We start from the raw sequence: 16,036 nt of genomic DNA on the forward strand, positions 1-16,036 counted from the left end.
CAGTGAGAACATTTCTACAAGACACATTTAATGAACTATACAGTCAATGACAAAACAAATGCATATAAAAACACACTTGTTGTGCAAGTGATAAATGTGACGATGCAGAGATCGCTTCATTTGTCAAAATCCTTTGATTTAATTTCCAAGCTTGATTTAGCAGAGGACTTTGCTACTCTTTGAATAAGATAGGTCCCAACATGGATACTGAGAAATGACAGTCCAGCCACGAGCAGCCAGTTCTTCCTAATCCATCTGATCTTCTTCATCCCTTTTGTTTGTGATGCAAGATTTAAATCAATCAAATGAAGTGTCCCTACAATTAAAAAAAAAAGTTTTTACAAAGCTACCATCACAGGCACAGTTTCACAATCATTGTCGATACAACTTATTTCAGTTAGACCTGTGGCCAAACAACAGGCCACCTCTGCAAAATATGTGATCATAGCATAATGTACATTCAAACTGGTTGAAAGCCCCCCCCAACCCTTCCCAATATAATTTGTTATGCAAGCACAATTAAAACATCAAATTTTCCAAAAATCATTATTATTTAATAATAATAATAAAAACATCTTTAAAAACATATTTTAAAAAAAGCTTTAAAAACATCTTAAACCTCTTAAAAAGCAATTGCAACACAGACAGACTGGGATAAGGTCTCAACTTAAAAGGCTTGTTGAAAGAGGAAGGTCTTCAGTAGGCACCAAAAAGGTTACACCGATGGCACCTGTCTAATATTTATGGGGAGGGAATTCCAAAGGGTAGGTGCCACTACACTAAAGGTCCGCTTCCTATATTGTGCGGAATGGACTTCCTGATAAGATGGTATCTGCAGGAGACCCTCACCTGCAGAGCACAGGGATCAACTGGGTATATAAGGGGTAAGACAATCTTTCACGTAACCTGGTCCCAAGCTGTATAGAGCTTTGTACACCAAAACCAGAACCTTAAACTTAGCCTAGTAGCTAATGGGCAGTCAGTGCAATTCTTTTAGCAGCAGAGTGACATGCTGGCAATACCCTGCCCCAGAAACTAGTCACACCACTGCGTTTTGCATTGGCTGTAGCTTCTGGACCAACCCCCACATAGAGTGCATGACAGTAATTCAGCCTGGAGGTTACCAGTACATGGACAACAGTGGTCAGGCTATCCTGGTCCAGAAACGGCCACAGCTGTTTTACCAGCCGAAGCTGGTAAAAGGCACTCCTAGCCACTGAGGTCACCTGAGCCTCTAGCAACAAGGATGGATCCAGTAGCATGCTGAGGGGGAATAGTAACTGATGTAGGCAGCTAAGAAAACACCATAATTTCGACTCGCAGCGTTTTATTTCACCTGTACTTTGGGATATGCAGCAGAAACAGGACTGAAATGTTTATACCTTTTCCTCAGCTTTCATCTTGAGCCAGCTCACACTACACAGATCAGTCGGCATGGCTGTGGAGTCGGAGTCAGAGTCGGGAGCAATTTTGGGTGGAGTGGGAAGCAATTTTGGGAGGAGTCGGAGTCGGTAGAAATGTACCGACTCTGACTTCCAAATAAATTTTGATTGACAAGAAGCAATTTTGGGTGGAGTTGGACAGTAGAAAAATAGAGGAGTTGGAGTCGGAGAGTAGAAAAACAGAGGAGTCGGAGTCAAAGGTTTGGCATACTGACTCCACAGCCCTGTCAGGTTATCATTTTAACAGGGCTGTGGAGTCAGTACGCCAAACCTTTGACTCCGACTCCTCTATTTTTCTACTGTCCGACTCCGACTCCACCCAAAATTGCTTCCAACTCCACAGCCCTGGAAAGGGCTGTAAATGTCTTTTTAAATTGGAAGCTCTCATAGGAGCATTTTTATCGCTGCCTGAATATGCGCTGATCTTGCATCACAGCATTTGTCTTCCTCTGGGTCCTGTGTCATACCCTGACACACAAAATGTTTTCCATCTTGAGTTATGGTGAAATGCTCAAGTACAGCTGACTTCATGGGAAGCTTCTTTGACATTTTGAATTTATATTTTAAAAAATTTGTCAATCAAAATTTATTTTGAAGCCGGAGTTGGAACATTTCTACCAACTCCGACTCCACCCAAAATTGCTTCTGACTCCAGCTCCACAGCCCTGCATTTTAACATAGCTTGGGCCCATTTAAAGTCACATCATGTCTCTAACAGGAGACACATCATGTCATCTGCTGCCCAATAACTCTGGCTGCATGACAGAATATTGGAAATCGTGGAAACATCCCACTTCTTTATGCTAGGGAAATGCTAAAAAGGTCATCTCCATATCCCACTGGCCAGATGTTAAGGGAGTACAGCTGAATGGCATACACTTCAATGGCTTTTTCATGATGCTGACATTTCATTTTCTTTTTAATGAAAAAGAATGTCGCTTGACCTCATGAGGAAAAACTGTGCAGGTGATGCTCTGCTAGGAGCCCAAGGGGAAACTAGGAAAAGAGGGGTTCTTCATTGTGAATGTTCTGTTCTTTCTCAACCAACCAACTCCTGTGCCCCTCCATGTTCTACACATATTGTTCTCCAAAGGGTGTCCTGTGAGTCCTTACCAATACATAAATTTGGAGGCAGGGGGATCGAAACTAAAGCATGCAATAAGCCACAACTCCCAAGGACAGCATAAACCCACAGCACCAACGTTCAGACTGAGGACTACTCTATGTAATCAATGCAAGAGAGGGTGCCCCAAATCAACCCACATATTGAAGTAGCACTGCTAGTAGGCTCACAAAGTTCAGACAGTCCAGCTGGACTTTTCCAATCACTGCCCAACCAAATAGGGGAGCAGCATGCATATCCACAAAGGACCACAATGCACATTATGAGGCTGACATACGTGGCTGGTGGATATCCTTTACTGTCACTGGGGTTATCTGCAAACGTCTTTGGCCATGTGTGTGGCAGTTGGTTGATGTCAGATTCTGTGGCCATCAAAACACTATATGCTGCTAGAAGATAAGACCATGTTGGTTGTTCTTGGCCCTGTGTGTAGGCAGGAAAGGGATCTCGGCCATTTGTGGGCTGTACCTGGTCATGAGTACTGGGAAATCACAATATGGAATGGAACGACAGTGGTTCTTGCAGTTCATGCCCGTGTGATAGAAGAGAATTCTATGGTTTGGTTCCTATACTCACTGTGTCTGGGCACCTCGACAGTAGTCCTTGCAGCCATTCCTGCATTTGTTCTCCCAATGGAGGTTTTTTGGCTGCCTTTGCCCACCGGCTTGTTTTTCCGCAGGGGGTGGGGGAGAGGCTGCTAAGTCCACCCATGTGTCATTTTTGGCTAATGCTTCATATGTGAGACTGAGGGCAGGGTGGTTTGAGTGTTGAACGTGTGCTTCTGAGTTTTGTCACGTGTGGGGTCTCTGGATCACTGCCTTAGGGATTTGACGCAGTATGCTTAATTAGCATATTTAATACATGATGAAATGTCTCTCCCGCCACGAACCCACCCATACACTACGCTCAACATCAAAGGCCCTCCTTCAGGTGCCTACTCCAAGGGAAGCTCGGAGGATGGCAACAAGGGAAAGGGCCTTTTCAGTAGTGGCCCCCAAATTATGGAATGAACTCTCCAATGAAGTTCGCCTGGTGCCAACATTGTTATCTTTTCGGCGCCAGATTAAGATTTCCTTTTCTCGCAGGCATTCTAAGAGCAAGTGCTGAGCTCTGACTCCAGGTCTTTTACCTGGTTTATCTGTGCTTCATGGTTTTAAACTTTGTATGATTTTAAAAAATGTATATTTGTTTTTAATGTTCAATGTTCTTAATTTTTGTAAACCACCCAGAGAGTTTTGGCTATGGGTCGGTATATAAATGTAATAAAATAAATAAATATTTTGCTTTTGGAATGGTGGGAGAGAGGCAGTTAGCCTAGAATCTCCTGTTTGTTCATTGCTTTTCTGATTTAGGCCATCCTTCATCATAGCCAATCCCAGATCATGCCACAATCATGGACATCCACAGGAGCAGAGGAAGGGGGGCATTCCCCTCCCCCAAAGGACTATGATCTTCAGATTTCATTTACGTTTCTAGTATTTGTAGAACCTGAAATCCAAGGCAATACATACAGGCAATATTCTTCTCATTTTTTGGTGAGAAACTAGCTTCAGCATTTAACTTTGCCCACCTCCAGCCTTGAAAAAATTCCTACAGATACAATACTATTAAAACAATCACAATTAAAGAGTCCACTGAAGAACTAGAGCAGGTTAAAAAACATAAGCAAAAATCCTCAACCCATAAAATGATCTTTAAGACATTTACACATGAAGACTGTATATTGAAGTCCCCAACTCTGCTTGCACAAATCAGCTGAAAGGGTTAGTGAAAACTGCACTTATATTGGAAATTAGCAATAAACATTTATCTATGCTCACAGAAACAGATATTTTTTAAAAACTTCAGTTATAATTATTGAAGTTTGCAGACAGGCAGGTTAAGAAAAAATAGGTTCAGGATGTGCTGCAATGAATTATGCATACAGAATTGTATTTACAGCAACTCTGCTAAGGCAGCTGGTGAACTGCAGCTGCAGTACCTCACATTCACTACAGATGTGATCAGCGCCCACATCCAGTTTTACCATGTATGATAATGTAAACTTCTGAAAAATGTCAAAGCAGATGAATTCAAACAACCAGGAAAGGACACTTAGATAACATAAACAGGTGATGGGGGTGAGGAAATGGTTATTCCTTAAATTTAAAGCAGCAAATCCCACAGTCAGATGTTCCTTCACAACCAAAGGAGAAAAGATAAAATCAAAATGAAAGCTCAGATTATAAAAGAACCCAGTTGCCCACCGCTGTTTTTACTATTGCTAATCCCAATACATTTTCATGGGTCTTGGAGCTGCCAAGTCTTCAGAGTTTTGAAAAAAGAAACTTTAAACCCGGTTAGTTTTGTTTGGAAATGATCCCATGCTGCCACTGCAAACAAAGAACTGCACACAACACTTAGCATTTATAGTCTGCTTTTGAGTTTTCATGTGCTTCACATTTTGTTCCTTACAACAATCCTGTAAGGTAGGGTCTGTGTAATTATTTGAATATTCCTGGCAGTGGGAAGGATGGGGCAAGGCTCAAAGAGAATGGCTTGTCACTTAGTGCATTTATGGCAGAGGTGAAATCTCAACCAAGGACTTCCTGATTTGTTGTAGCTACTACGCTACTGCAGCTCTCTAAGGGTTTGCTGCTGTAGGTAAAACCACCCTATTCTAGGCAAGCAGAGTAGATAGGCTACTCTGCCCATTTGCCAAGAAAGCTTTCTAAACTCATCCCTCTTACTGATTTACTTCCAGAGATTGCTAGTGTAAAATCTGTGCCTGCGCTCTAGAGGCAGAGCCACCTGGATGGCTCTTAGGATTTGATGGAAAGGGCGATCTATCATGGACCACTTCTGTTCTGTGCATGGGGAGGTTCCAGAATGCAGAGCTGTGTGAAATGTAGGGATGGAAGGATCTGTCAATTCCAGTTCTCTCAGTTTCTCATTTCTCCACATTTCTACAGCAATCTGTGAATTCTGTTAAAAATTTCTCATGAACATTCATAAGCATTTTAGTGCGAATTTCTCCTAATAAACACATTTTGTATAGTTTTTACTAATGTACACATTTGTAAAAGCAATGTTCCCTAATATAATGCATTCTGTATGTTATTTTCCCCAATATATTTTTTATGCACCGTTTCCCCTAATATATGCATTTTTGTAAACATTGCTTGGTTGGAGAACTGCAAAATTTGGATCTCATATTGTTTCAGAAAATGTGAATTTGATAAATTTGCCTTTAAATGCAAACAATCAAATTTCTCTTCCTTCCCTCGTGACAGGGGACGATTCCCATAAAGGTGGAGAGGGTGAAAGAAAAGCCAATCCTGAATTTAGCTGTGTACAAAATTCTCGTTGATTTGCATTGCCTTAGTGGCTTTGTTCTTGCTGCAACAGGAACTTACCTTTCAATTATTCTGCAGCACTGTGTGGCTATTTTCCATTATTTTTGTTCTCCTGTTGCAGTACGTATGCCACAATGCCAGGCTCGGAGGCAATGTCCTCTCTCTTTGGTTGGAAAACAGGATTGGACTGGATGTTATACCAGCCCCAATGTACCAGCACAAGGCCAGTTCCCATAACAATCAAAACTCTGTAGTTCTTCCAAATGGATTTAAGGCCCATATTGTGTGCTGGCCGCTACCTATGTAAAGAAGTTGAGAATTTGAAGTATGTTGTACTAACCACCATTTTAGCATGCAGGCACCCATATGCTCCAACCACGACAGCAGCAGCACAATTATGCAAAACCTGAAGGTTCCCAATTTTGTAGCTGGATCCTAGCTAACCTGAAATCACTGGTTGAGAGACTATTTTTAGCTGTTCTATTCTACTGATGTGTTTGCTGCCCTGGGCTCCTTTGGGAGGAACAGCCAGATACAGATTGAAAAAATAAATACATAAGCAGGACTTCTTTCCAAGGACTGCAGCTTGAACTACCCTGCAATATAACAAATAACTGATGCCAGTTCATGCCACTAATGGGGCTACAGCTATGTGACTGGGGGAGCAGGGGGAAGATTTTGTACCTTGTCTCATACCTATATAAAATATAACAGAAAAAATTGTAAAGGATTCAACAAATTGCCTCAATTAGCTTATAAACTGCAAAGCAACTCCCAGGCCTGGTCTACACTGGTATATGCAGGTCCTGTCTGGAAACTGGGTTGGAAAGTGCTACTAGCCAACAGGGTAACAAGATTACTACATCATGTCCAGGTTCAGGCTTAGACCAATTCCCAGTCACACAGTCAATCTGTATCAGCGGTTAGTTAATTTATTTATTATATTCATAATTAAATTTATTTATTTTATTTATTTATTTATTAGATTTATTAGTCGCCCATCTGGCTGGTTATCCAGCCACTCTGGGTGACATACAGAATAAAAACATACAAATATATTAAAATCTCAACAATATAATAAAAATATTGTCTACTTAGACAATGTTTCTAAAAAAAAGCAAAATATAAAAACTTCACATAGATCAGATCCTTTCTGTTAAGTATTTTGGCTCGTATTCTAATGGTTTATAACCAATATCAAGCAAAGAGGACGCTTAGATTTCCTTTTATAGTAGATAAATAAAGCGGTTCTAGTTTGCCATGAAATTATCCTGTTGCTTGCTGTCCTTTGGTTTTAAATTTGTGTGTCATTTTTGCCATTAAGGCAAATTCCCAAATGTTCCCCGTCCACTCACTTTGTATATATGACTTATAATCACCACTTTTCTTGCATATTTTTAAAGATGTTTTGTTTTGAAGATGTTTTCAGTGCTTCATAATTTGTTTGCGGCCCTGGGCTCCCTTTGGGAAGAGCAGGATAACAACAACAATGTGCAGAGATGGGGAATGTTTTTCAGCTCGGGGGCCATATTCCCCTCTGGGCAACTTTTCAGGGTTGCATAACAGTGGTGGGTATGGCCAAACACATACGCCATTTTCCATCCTCCATTGAAGCAAGCAAGAGCTATTATCACACATATGAAGGGCCCATTCCAAACAGCTCATATCAATAGAGGTGGGTGCAGAGCACAGCCAGTGAGAGGCGTGGCATGGAGGGGCATGGCATGGAGGGGCATGGCCTGGGCAGAATCCTGAGGCCCAGATAGAGGGGCATGGAGGGCCACATTTGGCCCCAGGGCCTGAGGTAGCCCACCCTGATACAGTAGCTTTTTTTTTTAACCGTAATGATTTCCCATCTCTTTTTTACAGTTCCAGCATTTACTTAGTTGCTATTCATCCTGTTTATAGTCACATCTAGCCATTATCTTATAGTAATTTTAAATTTAAATTTAGAGAAAATCTGTCCTCCTCCCCACATAATTTCCTCCCTTTCCAAAGGTAAGTGTCCACTTAATAAGAGAAATCCTTCACTACTTACAAAATCACCTGCTCCCCTATACACCAGCCCAGACACTGAGATCAAGTGGGGACACCCTCTTAACGACTTTGCACTTACTAATTGGAAGAAATAGGATAGTGCACTGCAAAGTGATGGGGGAGCACACATATATGGGGGGCATGCAACCCTCATAGCACAAGAAGATTTCTGTTGCGCAAGCAGGTGGACATCATTGGATGTCACCCATAACTTCTTATCTTGGTGTACTGATGTCTCCATGTATCTTTAACATTAAGGCTTATTTTTATTGTTTTGCCAAATGTTCCAAGGTGTCTATTTTTGCCCTCAGATGTATCCTTCATAGGATTCAGTACCCCATTCATATCTACTGCTATCAGTATTCCCCTTCTGAAAATTTAATTATCTTAAACAAACTGTCATAAAATGAAGGTTGACCATCATTTGGAGCATATCCGTTTCCAGCTGGCAATTTCTTAGTGGTGTGTTTACATTTAATAAAATAAACTGCCCTTCAGGGTCTACAGTTGGATTTTACAGTCCATTTTTGATTCTACAAATAAGCTGCTAAACAATTACTTGTTCTGCATACTACATATCCTCCTCCATTTTTAACAATGTCTCATTTCCTTCCTTGATAAGTGTTTCTTGAAAGCTTTCATATTACCTTTCATAAAATATTTGTCTATCTTCACTTAAAAACATATTTTCTCTTTTAATTACATGATTAATGCTACACTGTACCAGGATCCTACAACTTGAGATTGGAATTGAGGGATCACATGATGGAAACGGTAAAGGTAAAGGTGTCCCCGCACTTGTAGTGCGAGTCGTTTCCAACTCTTAGGGTGACGTCTTGTGACGTTTACTAGGCAGACCATATATATGGGGTGGGATTGCCAGTTCCTTCCTCGGCCTTTCTTTACCCCCCAGCATATGCCAGGTACTCATTTTACCGACCACGGATGGATGGAAGGCTGAGTGCACCTCGACCCCTTTTACCGGAGATTCAACTTCCTCCTTCCGTTGGAATCGAACTCTGGCCGTGAGCAGAGCTTCGGCTGCGTTACCACCGCTTACTACTCGGCGCCACGGAGGATGATGGAAGCCCCCCCCCCAAATAAATCTCTACACATAGAAAACTGGCACATCAGAGGAAGTTGAAGCTAGAACCTTTCCCCCTGAAAACTAGTTTTCTATGTGAAGGGGAAATTTTTGTAGTGACAGCCAGTTGATCATACTGAGGCCCATTCAGTGATATGAGCCACAATCCATAGGCAAACTGGTAAAGCTCAGGCATGGCTTTATCACCTCAATGAGAACTAGGTTTAATCTGCAGACCCTCCTCCCCCTTACCTAGATTCCTTCTTAACTGACACTGGGATGACTGTGTTTTTCACATGGCAAGCTTTCCTGCCCAATCTAAATAGTAAGCTATTCGTCAAAATGTACACACACAGCTCCCCTTGGTCCAAATCTAATTGCAAATACAGCTGGTGAGTGTTGAACCAAAATGGGGACCAACCAGAAGCAAGAGGAAGGTATCTGCATACTCAGGGAAACCCCAAGGTTAGCAGAAGTATGAAAACACCATCTAAGGAGACAAGCCCCACCAAAAGCAGCCTAAGGAAGATTGGCAACAGCAGGTAGTGCTGGGGGGAAGGGGAGACAGAAAACCAGGAAGAGGGGGATAGAATGAAGTATCTTGGGAGACAAGATGGTTGGTTGGCTGGCCAGAACCCTGATTAGAAGCATTCCACGCTACAACATTTTGTTGCAGGTCGCACTGGCTACCATAATACCCTAACTCAAGAAAAGCAAACAGAAAACTAATGTTTGCAATATAGAAGCATACATGGTCATTAACTACAATGACGTCTACACACATTTAGAATGCTTAGCGTGTTGCCAGGACATTGTGCTTTGCGGAGTAATCTGTTTATAAGGTTGGGAGGATTGATGCTGATCTTTGTGTCGTTTGTGGAAATAGCTGATCATGTAATCTAGGACTGTTTGAAGTACAGGGATGAAAGAGAGCCTCTCCTTCATAAATGTAATGACTTGGGCACAGCAATTTTGTCTTTGGGGGTTGTCCTTTGGGACAAAGATCTTTGTGAGTCTCTGTTAAAGTTTTTCAGATATAGGAGGGTCTGTGAATGCTAGTGGGGTGCAATAACACTGTAGTGTAGACTGTAGGTGGCAGTAATATGTGGCCTCGTAACACCATTGAACTCTGAGAAGAATTTCCCCATCCTTGCAACACACACGATGGCAAATCTGCGCGCCACAAAAAACAACGGAAAGGTAGGTAAAGCGGGGGTATAGCAGGGGGATGCTTCTGCGGATCGAGGAGGGCCCCTTGTAGCTCCAGGGGCCCTCGGGCCAGTGCCCCACAGGCCCCCAAGAGCTCCAGGCCCCTAGGCTTCAGCCTACTAAGCCTAATGGATAATCCAGCCCTGCACATGAATGAAATATGGATTCTATTGTGTAGTTCAAATTGTTTGAAAGCCAGTGTGCTGTAGCGTTTAAAGTGCTGGGCAAGGCATGAATTCAACTGCCTACTCAGTGATGAAGCTTACCGTGTGACCTTGAGCCAACCACTATCTCGGCCTAACCTATCTCACAGGTTTGTTATAAGGCTTACATACAAAGCAGAGCAGAAAGAAAGCCATTCAGGCCGCCCTGAACCTCTCTGAGGAAGGGCAGGATAAAGAAATCCTATACAAAAATAATAATGATCCGATGCCTTAGCGACTGTCAGTAAAGAGTGAATTGTTTAACACGAAGTAAGAGAGTGTAAGCCTGTGTATGCAGTATTGTATAAGACACAAAGGGGCAGTCAGCGCTCTTAAGCAACCTGAAGACACAGCAAGCAGCCCCCTTATCAAGCAGCAACTCTTGCTAAGGGGAAGACCTTCCTAACTGTTACCAGTCTAATGATCCCAGATGACCTTCCCCTCCTCAACCTGGGGGCAGCAGATCAGACGCCTAGAAAGCTGCAGGAGGCTGGGTCAAACTGAAGGAGGAACAACGACGAGAAAAGCGGAGGATCAAAACCCCCAACTTTCACAACGCTGCAAATCAGGCTTGCTTAAACAATTAACAACTTCCACATATGTTTAAATTTCATTGGACAGTTACACTGTAAGCTAACACAAGAGGTCAGAAAGTGTGTGTGTGTGTGGAGGGGAAATTAAAAAAACCCACCCATTTTGCATGCAAGCATTGCTGTACGTGCTTTCCACTTCCTCTTCTTCCGCATTAATGATTTTGCAAAGGGGGGGGAGGGAAGAGTAAAACTAGCTGTCTACTCTCCTTAGGCACAGTTAAACCTTTCTCAATTGAACGCCCGTCCGCGCCCCAGCCCAAAGAAGGAAACAAAAAAAGAGAGACACGGATTCCCTCCCCTACTGATCATCTGCCTTATGTCAGTCCAGTACCTCTTCTCTTGTGAAGCGGGCCAGCGAATAGTCTGGACACCCGAAGGTCTACTCTCTCCAAGCCTTTAGATGCGACCGTTCTACCCGGAAGGGGACTCAAGAGGCTGAGACTACAGATCCCAGGGTACACCACGAACACCAAGTACTGTGACCAACCTCCGACAAACGGTACCCGATGCATTCTGGGAGCTGTAGTACGGTTGAAGAGGAAGATTGGAGCACAGGGGTTGGAGGGAAATAGAAAAAAACAAGCCTCTCTCACCTTGACTGGAGGTGTCACTTTCCTCTTTCTAACGGCTATTTCAACCAACCAAAAAATAATAAAAGGAATATAAGAGTTCTCTAATATTCTCCCATCTCTCAACACATCCTCTATTATATAATATAATCCTCTAATTAAATGTTCATCAGGGCGACGTGTATTAATTCATCAAGCAATATTAAGGAGATAAAGAAGGACGGCGCTTTCATAGGAAAATACCAAGCTGCCTTATACTTAGTTGAACCATTGGTCGACACGGCCTAGCAGCGACTTTCTAGGGTTTCAAGCAGCTTAACTAATTAAAGCTATCCTGTTCTTCAGCCAAAAAAGGCTCTCAGAGCAAAACTCTCTCTATATATGGGGGGGGGGGGGGAAGCTAGCTCCTGCACAGCTAAAAAGATCGCACTGTTTGAATCCTGGGAAACCTGATTAACCGCGTTAACCACTCAGTTTTTGTTTGTTTTTCATAACCATCCTGACTCTGAAGTAAGTCTAATAAATATACTTTTAAGTAAAAGTGCAGTCCATTGCATAATTACCTGGGAGTACTTGTGAATAAGCACCACAGCCCAAGCTCTTACTCTTAAACATGCCTAAAACCATTCATTGCAGTGGGTGCTACCTTGCAGAGCAAAGCTGCAATCTCCAATTAAACCGGCAGGCAATTGCACCCGCTGTGGAAATATAAAACCTATTGGCTGTTGCCAATTATGTGGCGTAGAAGGTGTAAAAAGTTCCCGGATATCCCATATTAAAAGGAGAAGTAGCGGTCGACATTCTTGAATACGGTGGAAAGCACTGAGTTAAGCTGCACCTTTTGTTTCCGTGGTAAAAGACTTGTAAATTGGACGGATGAACAGAGGAATCACGAGGGTTAAGTTCCTTTGCTTGCACACTAGATTTCATAGCTATTTTTGAAGCCTAGGAGCTGTAGTTGAGTGGTAAAAGTGACAACTACGCATAGTCGTTGCATAGATTGCAACGATAGCTCTATAAAGCTTAGATTTTAATTTTTGTAGAAAGTAATAATAATAATAATAATAATAATAATAATAATAATAATAATAATAATAATCCTATCAATGCTTCCTGTGTTAAGATAAGATAAATAAATTATCCGACATTGTTATCCCCACGCATTTAGTTGGAAGTGGATAGGTGTGACACTAAGATGCCCGTAATGCGGGTGGTGGCGGCGGAGTTGAAGGTGAGAAAGAGCGTCTAATGACCTGCTTGTAGTGCAGTCCAGTGTTAATAACTCCATACTGCGCGGACGGGGGACATTGAGGCAAAGTGGCGTATGATAATCCTACAGTGAGGCTGGGGCTGAGAGGTAGTGACTTACATCAACTGATGAATGTGTTTTCCATTTTCTATCGCCCATTCAAACGTCCTTCATTCCAGAGTTTAGGCTCACTTGAGTGCAAACAGGGTATGAGATACTGCCACTCCGAGAGAGCGAAGAAGATCCCAAATATAACCGGAAACTAGGGGTCCTTGCGTGTTACTCTAATCTTTTCTCTATATACTGCTTTGCAAAGAGGTGCTGGCGCGGAGGTTTGAGTGACGCTGCGGTGAGTTAGTAGAAGAGTCGCAAGTGAACTGGTACTTATTGCGATTGTGACTCCTGGCCTCCCAGCTGGGTGTAGGCTTATATATGACATTTCTTATGTCTTCCGCAGCTGCCCCCGTTCTGTCTTATCTACAGCCTTTTATGACCTTCTCTTGTAGCTTTCTCAACTCCGCTCGCGAGTTGTCTCTCTCTGGGTTCACTCTTCTTTTTTCTACGACACCTCAACCTTCAAGATATATGCTATAGCTGCCCCTGATAAATCACTGCTCCTTGAGGGGTGCTTTTTTATTATTAAAGAGCGCACATTCTCTTTACCGCGATCCCTCTAGCTTCCTATCTATACAGTAATTGCTGCTGAATGATTCCTGCATTAAGCAGGGGGTTGGACTCGGTGGCATTATAGGCTCCTTCCAACTCTACTGTTCAATGATTCTATGTGTTAGATGAACTGCATCTGCGTTCTAAATATAAGCAATTCAAATTTATTTACAAGTGGGACCTACAACAAAAAATTGCAGCGTGGAGTGTATCGGGTGCCGGCCAGCCGTTTCCTTTTCCAAGAATCTCCATTTTACCGCCGCTCGCGCGCGCGCACACACGCAAGCTTTCACTCACTCCCCTCCCCCATAGTCAGCCCATATTCTGTGGCCATTGAGCATGCTCAGTCCTCAGGAACTTTGTGTGTGTGGAAGTTGCCCCAACATACTTTTTTTTTTAAACCAGTTTTGGGGTTCACCCAAGTCTACTGATACCTCCCTCTTGCGTGTGGATGATGACCCACATTCGGAATATGAGCTTTCTATTGGTTTATATAGGAATACATGTATAGGTTCCATTTCCTCTCAGGAGCTTAAAATGGTCTGCATTGACCCTTTTTATCATCACAACAACCCCATAAAACAGTGAATACCCAAACTGAGCACTGTGGCTGAAGAGGGATTTGAACGTAAGTCCTAGGCTGATACTCTTCTAGCCACTACATTACATTGATCCTTATTCTATTAAAGATAAACTTTCTCAAGAGGCGCTTGTGTTTTTAAAAAAGGAAACATTAATGATCATGCTAATATGCCCTGCTTTAGCAGCGTTATGAGAACAGGCTGTTGCAGAGTAAATGAACATTAATACAGCAGAGAAGAACTGTCAGCTATAAGTAAGGTAGTGAAGTGAACTTAGGCCAAGAATGGCCCTCCAGATGTTGGCTTCCAATTAACATCAGCCCAAGCCAGTGTGGCCAATGACCATGGATGATGTGAGTTGTCATCCAGCAACATCTGGAGGGCCACAAGTTCCCCATCCCTGGCTTATGCAGTGATCCTTGATGTGAAAACGGGGATGCTAAAATGTTCACAAGTGCCCCTACTCTCATCCGTGGAATGTGACATCGGTGGTTTGTTTCTGCAGTTGCAATATAATATATATTTAATGAGTGAAGCAACTGAAATTTGTCCAATAGACAGCTAAATTTGTAGACAAGCAGTGAAAAAAAGGAGGGGGGAAAATCACCCAATGATGTCAAGTGGTTTGGTGCTATGTAAAAATAAAGCAGAATTGTTAGTGTCGAGGGGAGAACCTGGCTTGATCTTTTCCAGAGATGGAGAATCTCCTTCCTGTTCCTTCGTTACCCCAAGCAGGGCAGTAACAACAGAGTGAGGCACACTACCCAAGGGGAGAGACTTCTGGTAACACAAAATGGTGAGGTAGTCTGGAATTCGGGGTGCTGGAAAAAATGTATTCCCCCCCCCAGTGTATCTATAGAGTGTTTCCAGTGGTTAGGACTATGAATTCTTTGCAGAGGGCACATATTAATAGAAAAGTGGATGAGCAAAAAGAGTATGAGTCAAGGGAAGATTTTGTTTATTTAAAAGAAATTTAAACTGTTTACTACTTTAAAACTCTTTTAAGTGGTATACAAAAATACAATGTAAACAGTACAATGGTTGTAAGAGTTTTGGGAACTAAGACTAGCAGCTTGAATAGTGCAGAACAGAGCAGACTTGATAGTAGAGGATTTGGCCCCAAGCTCAGGCCAGCTCTGTCAGCAAGAGAGTATTTGTGTAATCAAGGAGATGCTCAAGGAGTTCAAGAACCAAACCAGGCATGCCAGTGTAAGGTTATATAGGCTCCCAGAGGAAAGGGAAAGCAAGCACATTGCCTGATTTAGAGAAAGCTGATGTAGCATGGATTGTATTACACATCTGGAAGTCTTCCCTCTGCTATGTACTCACTTGGTGGCCTGAAGCAAGCCGCTCTCAGCGCCCCCTTATTTTTGGTGTGAGGATAATAATATAGACCTACCTTACAGTGTGGTTGTAAAGATTACAAGAAGATATTTCAATAAGTATTCCTGGGGCAGTTGACATAAATATCTGCCCTCCATAGATGCATAAAATTCTAAGTATTATTAATTTGTCTGGTCCAAGTTATGGATATGTTCCCCTTTCCTTGATTATTAATGAGTACATGCAGCTTGCGATTCTCCCTCAAACAGTAACACCGTTTACCAGGATGACAAGCAAGAAATGCAGTGCTTGAGAAAGCAAGAAGCAGCGCACATCTGTTGTTCAGAGATCAGGAAATGTTAGTATCTTGAGATATTTCTGCTTCGAATGTTGCAGGCAGACATTCCAACCTTTTGCAGAAGCAGAAGCACATGTTACCCAATTCTTCCAAGCTACACAGGAAGTGGATTGGACTGTGAAAGACCAACCCAAATTGTGTTTGCATTTTGACAAATTTGTAGGGCAGTACAATATCTCAGAGAGGAGGTCAGGTCTTCTGCTCCCCTGGTACATTCATTATAGCTGCCCAATTCCACTGCTTTTTAAAGTTTGATAGAAATAT

General features: G+C 42.4%; 3 protein-coding genes across 5 annotated transcripts in view; 1 reads left to right on the forward strand and 2 right to left on the reverse strand.

Annotated features, from left to right (window-relative positions):
• Positions 1-7: 7 nt before the first annotated feature.
• On the reverse strand, positions 8-12,243 carry LOC133382907 (uncharacterized). Its single transcript, XM_061622551.1, has 3 exons — positions 12,159-12,243; positions 11,358-11,546; positions 8-316 (listed from the first exon to the last, which is right to left on the reverse strand). Exons 1-3 carry the CDS (start codon positions 12,220-12,222, stop codon positions 117-119), a joined length of 453 nt encoding a protein of 150 aa, XP_061478535.1. The 5' UTR covers positions 12,223-12,243; the 3' UTR covers positions 8-116.
• Positions 227-13,215, reverse strand: LOC133382908 (uncharacterized). Of its 3 annotated transcripts, none has more exons than XM_061622554.1 (3): positions 12,965-13,215; positions 5,961-6,199; positions 227-316 (listed from the first exon to the last, which is right to left on the reverse strand). In XM_061622554.1, the coding sequence occupies exon 2, from the start codon at positions 6,178-6,180 to the stop codon at positions 5,989-5,991; it is 192 nt and encodes a 63-aa protein (XP_061478538.1). In that variant the 5' UTR covers positions 6,181-6,199; positions 12,965-13,215; the 3' UTR covers positions 227-316; positions 5,961-5,988. The 3 variants fall into 3 exon arrangements, with proteins under 3 accessions (XP_061478538.1, XP_061478536.1, XP_061478537.1); XM_061622552.1 differs by lacking the exon at positions 12,965-13,215 and adding an exon at positions 12,159-12,247; XM_061622553.1 differs by lacking the exon at positions 12,965-13,215 and adding an exon at positions 11,358-11,446.
• SLX4IP (SLX4 interacting protein) overlaps positions 10,160-16,036 on the forward strand; it is a 105,878-nt gene continuing 100,001 nt past the window's right edge. The window contains exon 1 of the mRNA XM_061622550.1: positions 10,160-10,221. Within this exon, the coding sequence (XP_061478534.1) occupies positions 10,186-10,221 (36 nt within the window). The 5' untranslated portion in view covers positions 10,160-10,185. The remainder of the gene's footprint in view (positions 10,222-16,036) is intronic.

Source organism: Rhineura floridana, chromosome 4 (assembly GCF_030035675.1).
Source record: "Rhineura floridana isolate rRhiFlo1 chromosome 4, rRhiFlo1.hap2, whole genome shotgun sequence".
In the NCBI taxonomy this organism is placed as follows: domain Eukaryota; kingdom Metazoa; phylum Chordata; class Lepidosauria; order Squamata; family Rhineuridae; genus Rhineura; species Rhineura floridana.

What these genes read in the sequence shown, in the direction of transcription:
- LOC133382908 (XM_061622554.1), bottom strand. Translation starts at nt 6,180, where the DNA reads ATGGGCCTTAAATCCATTTGGAAGAACTACAGAGTTTTGATTGTTATG.
- LOC133382907 (XM_061622551.1), bottom strand. Translation starts at nt 12,222, where the DNA reads ATGGTTTTAGGCATGTTTAAGAGTAAGAGCTTGGGCTGTGGTGCTTAT. An exon ending in TTATTCACAAGTACTCCCAG is followed by an intron (nt 11,547 to 12,158) that starts GTAATTATGCAA and finishes ACCGTACTACAG; the next exon opens with CTCCCAGAATGCATCGGGTA. An exon ending in CCCGCTTCACAAGAGAAGAG is followed by an intron (nt 317 to 11,357) that starts GTACTGGACTGA and finishes TTTTAATTGTAG; the next exon opens with GGACACTTCATTTGATTGAT.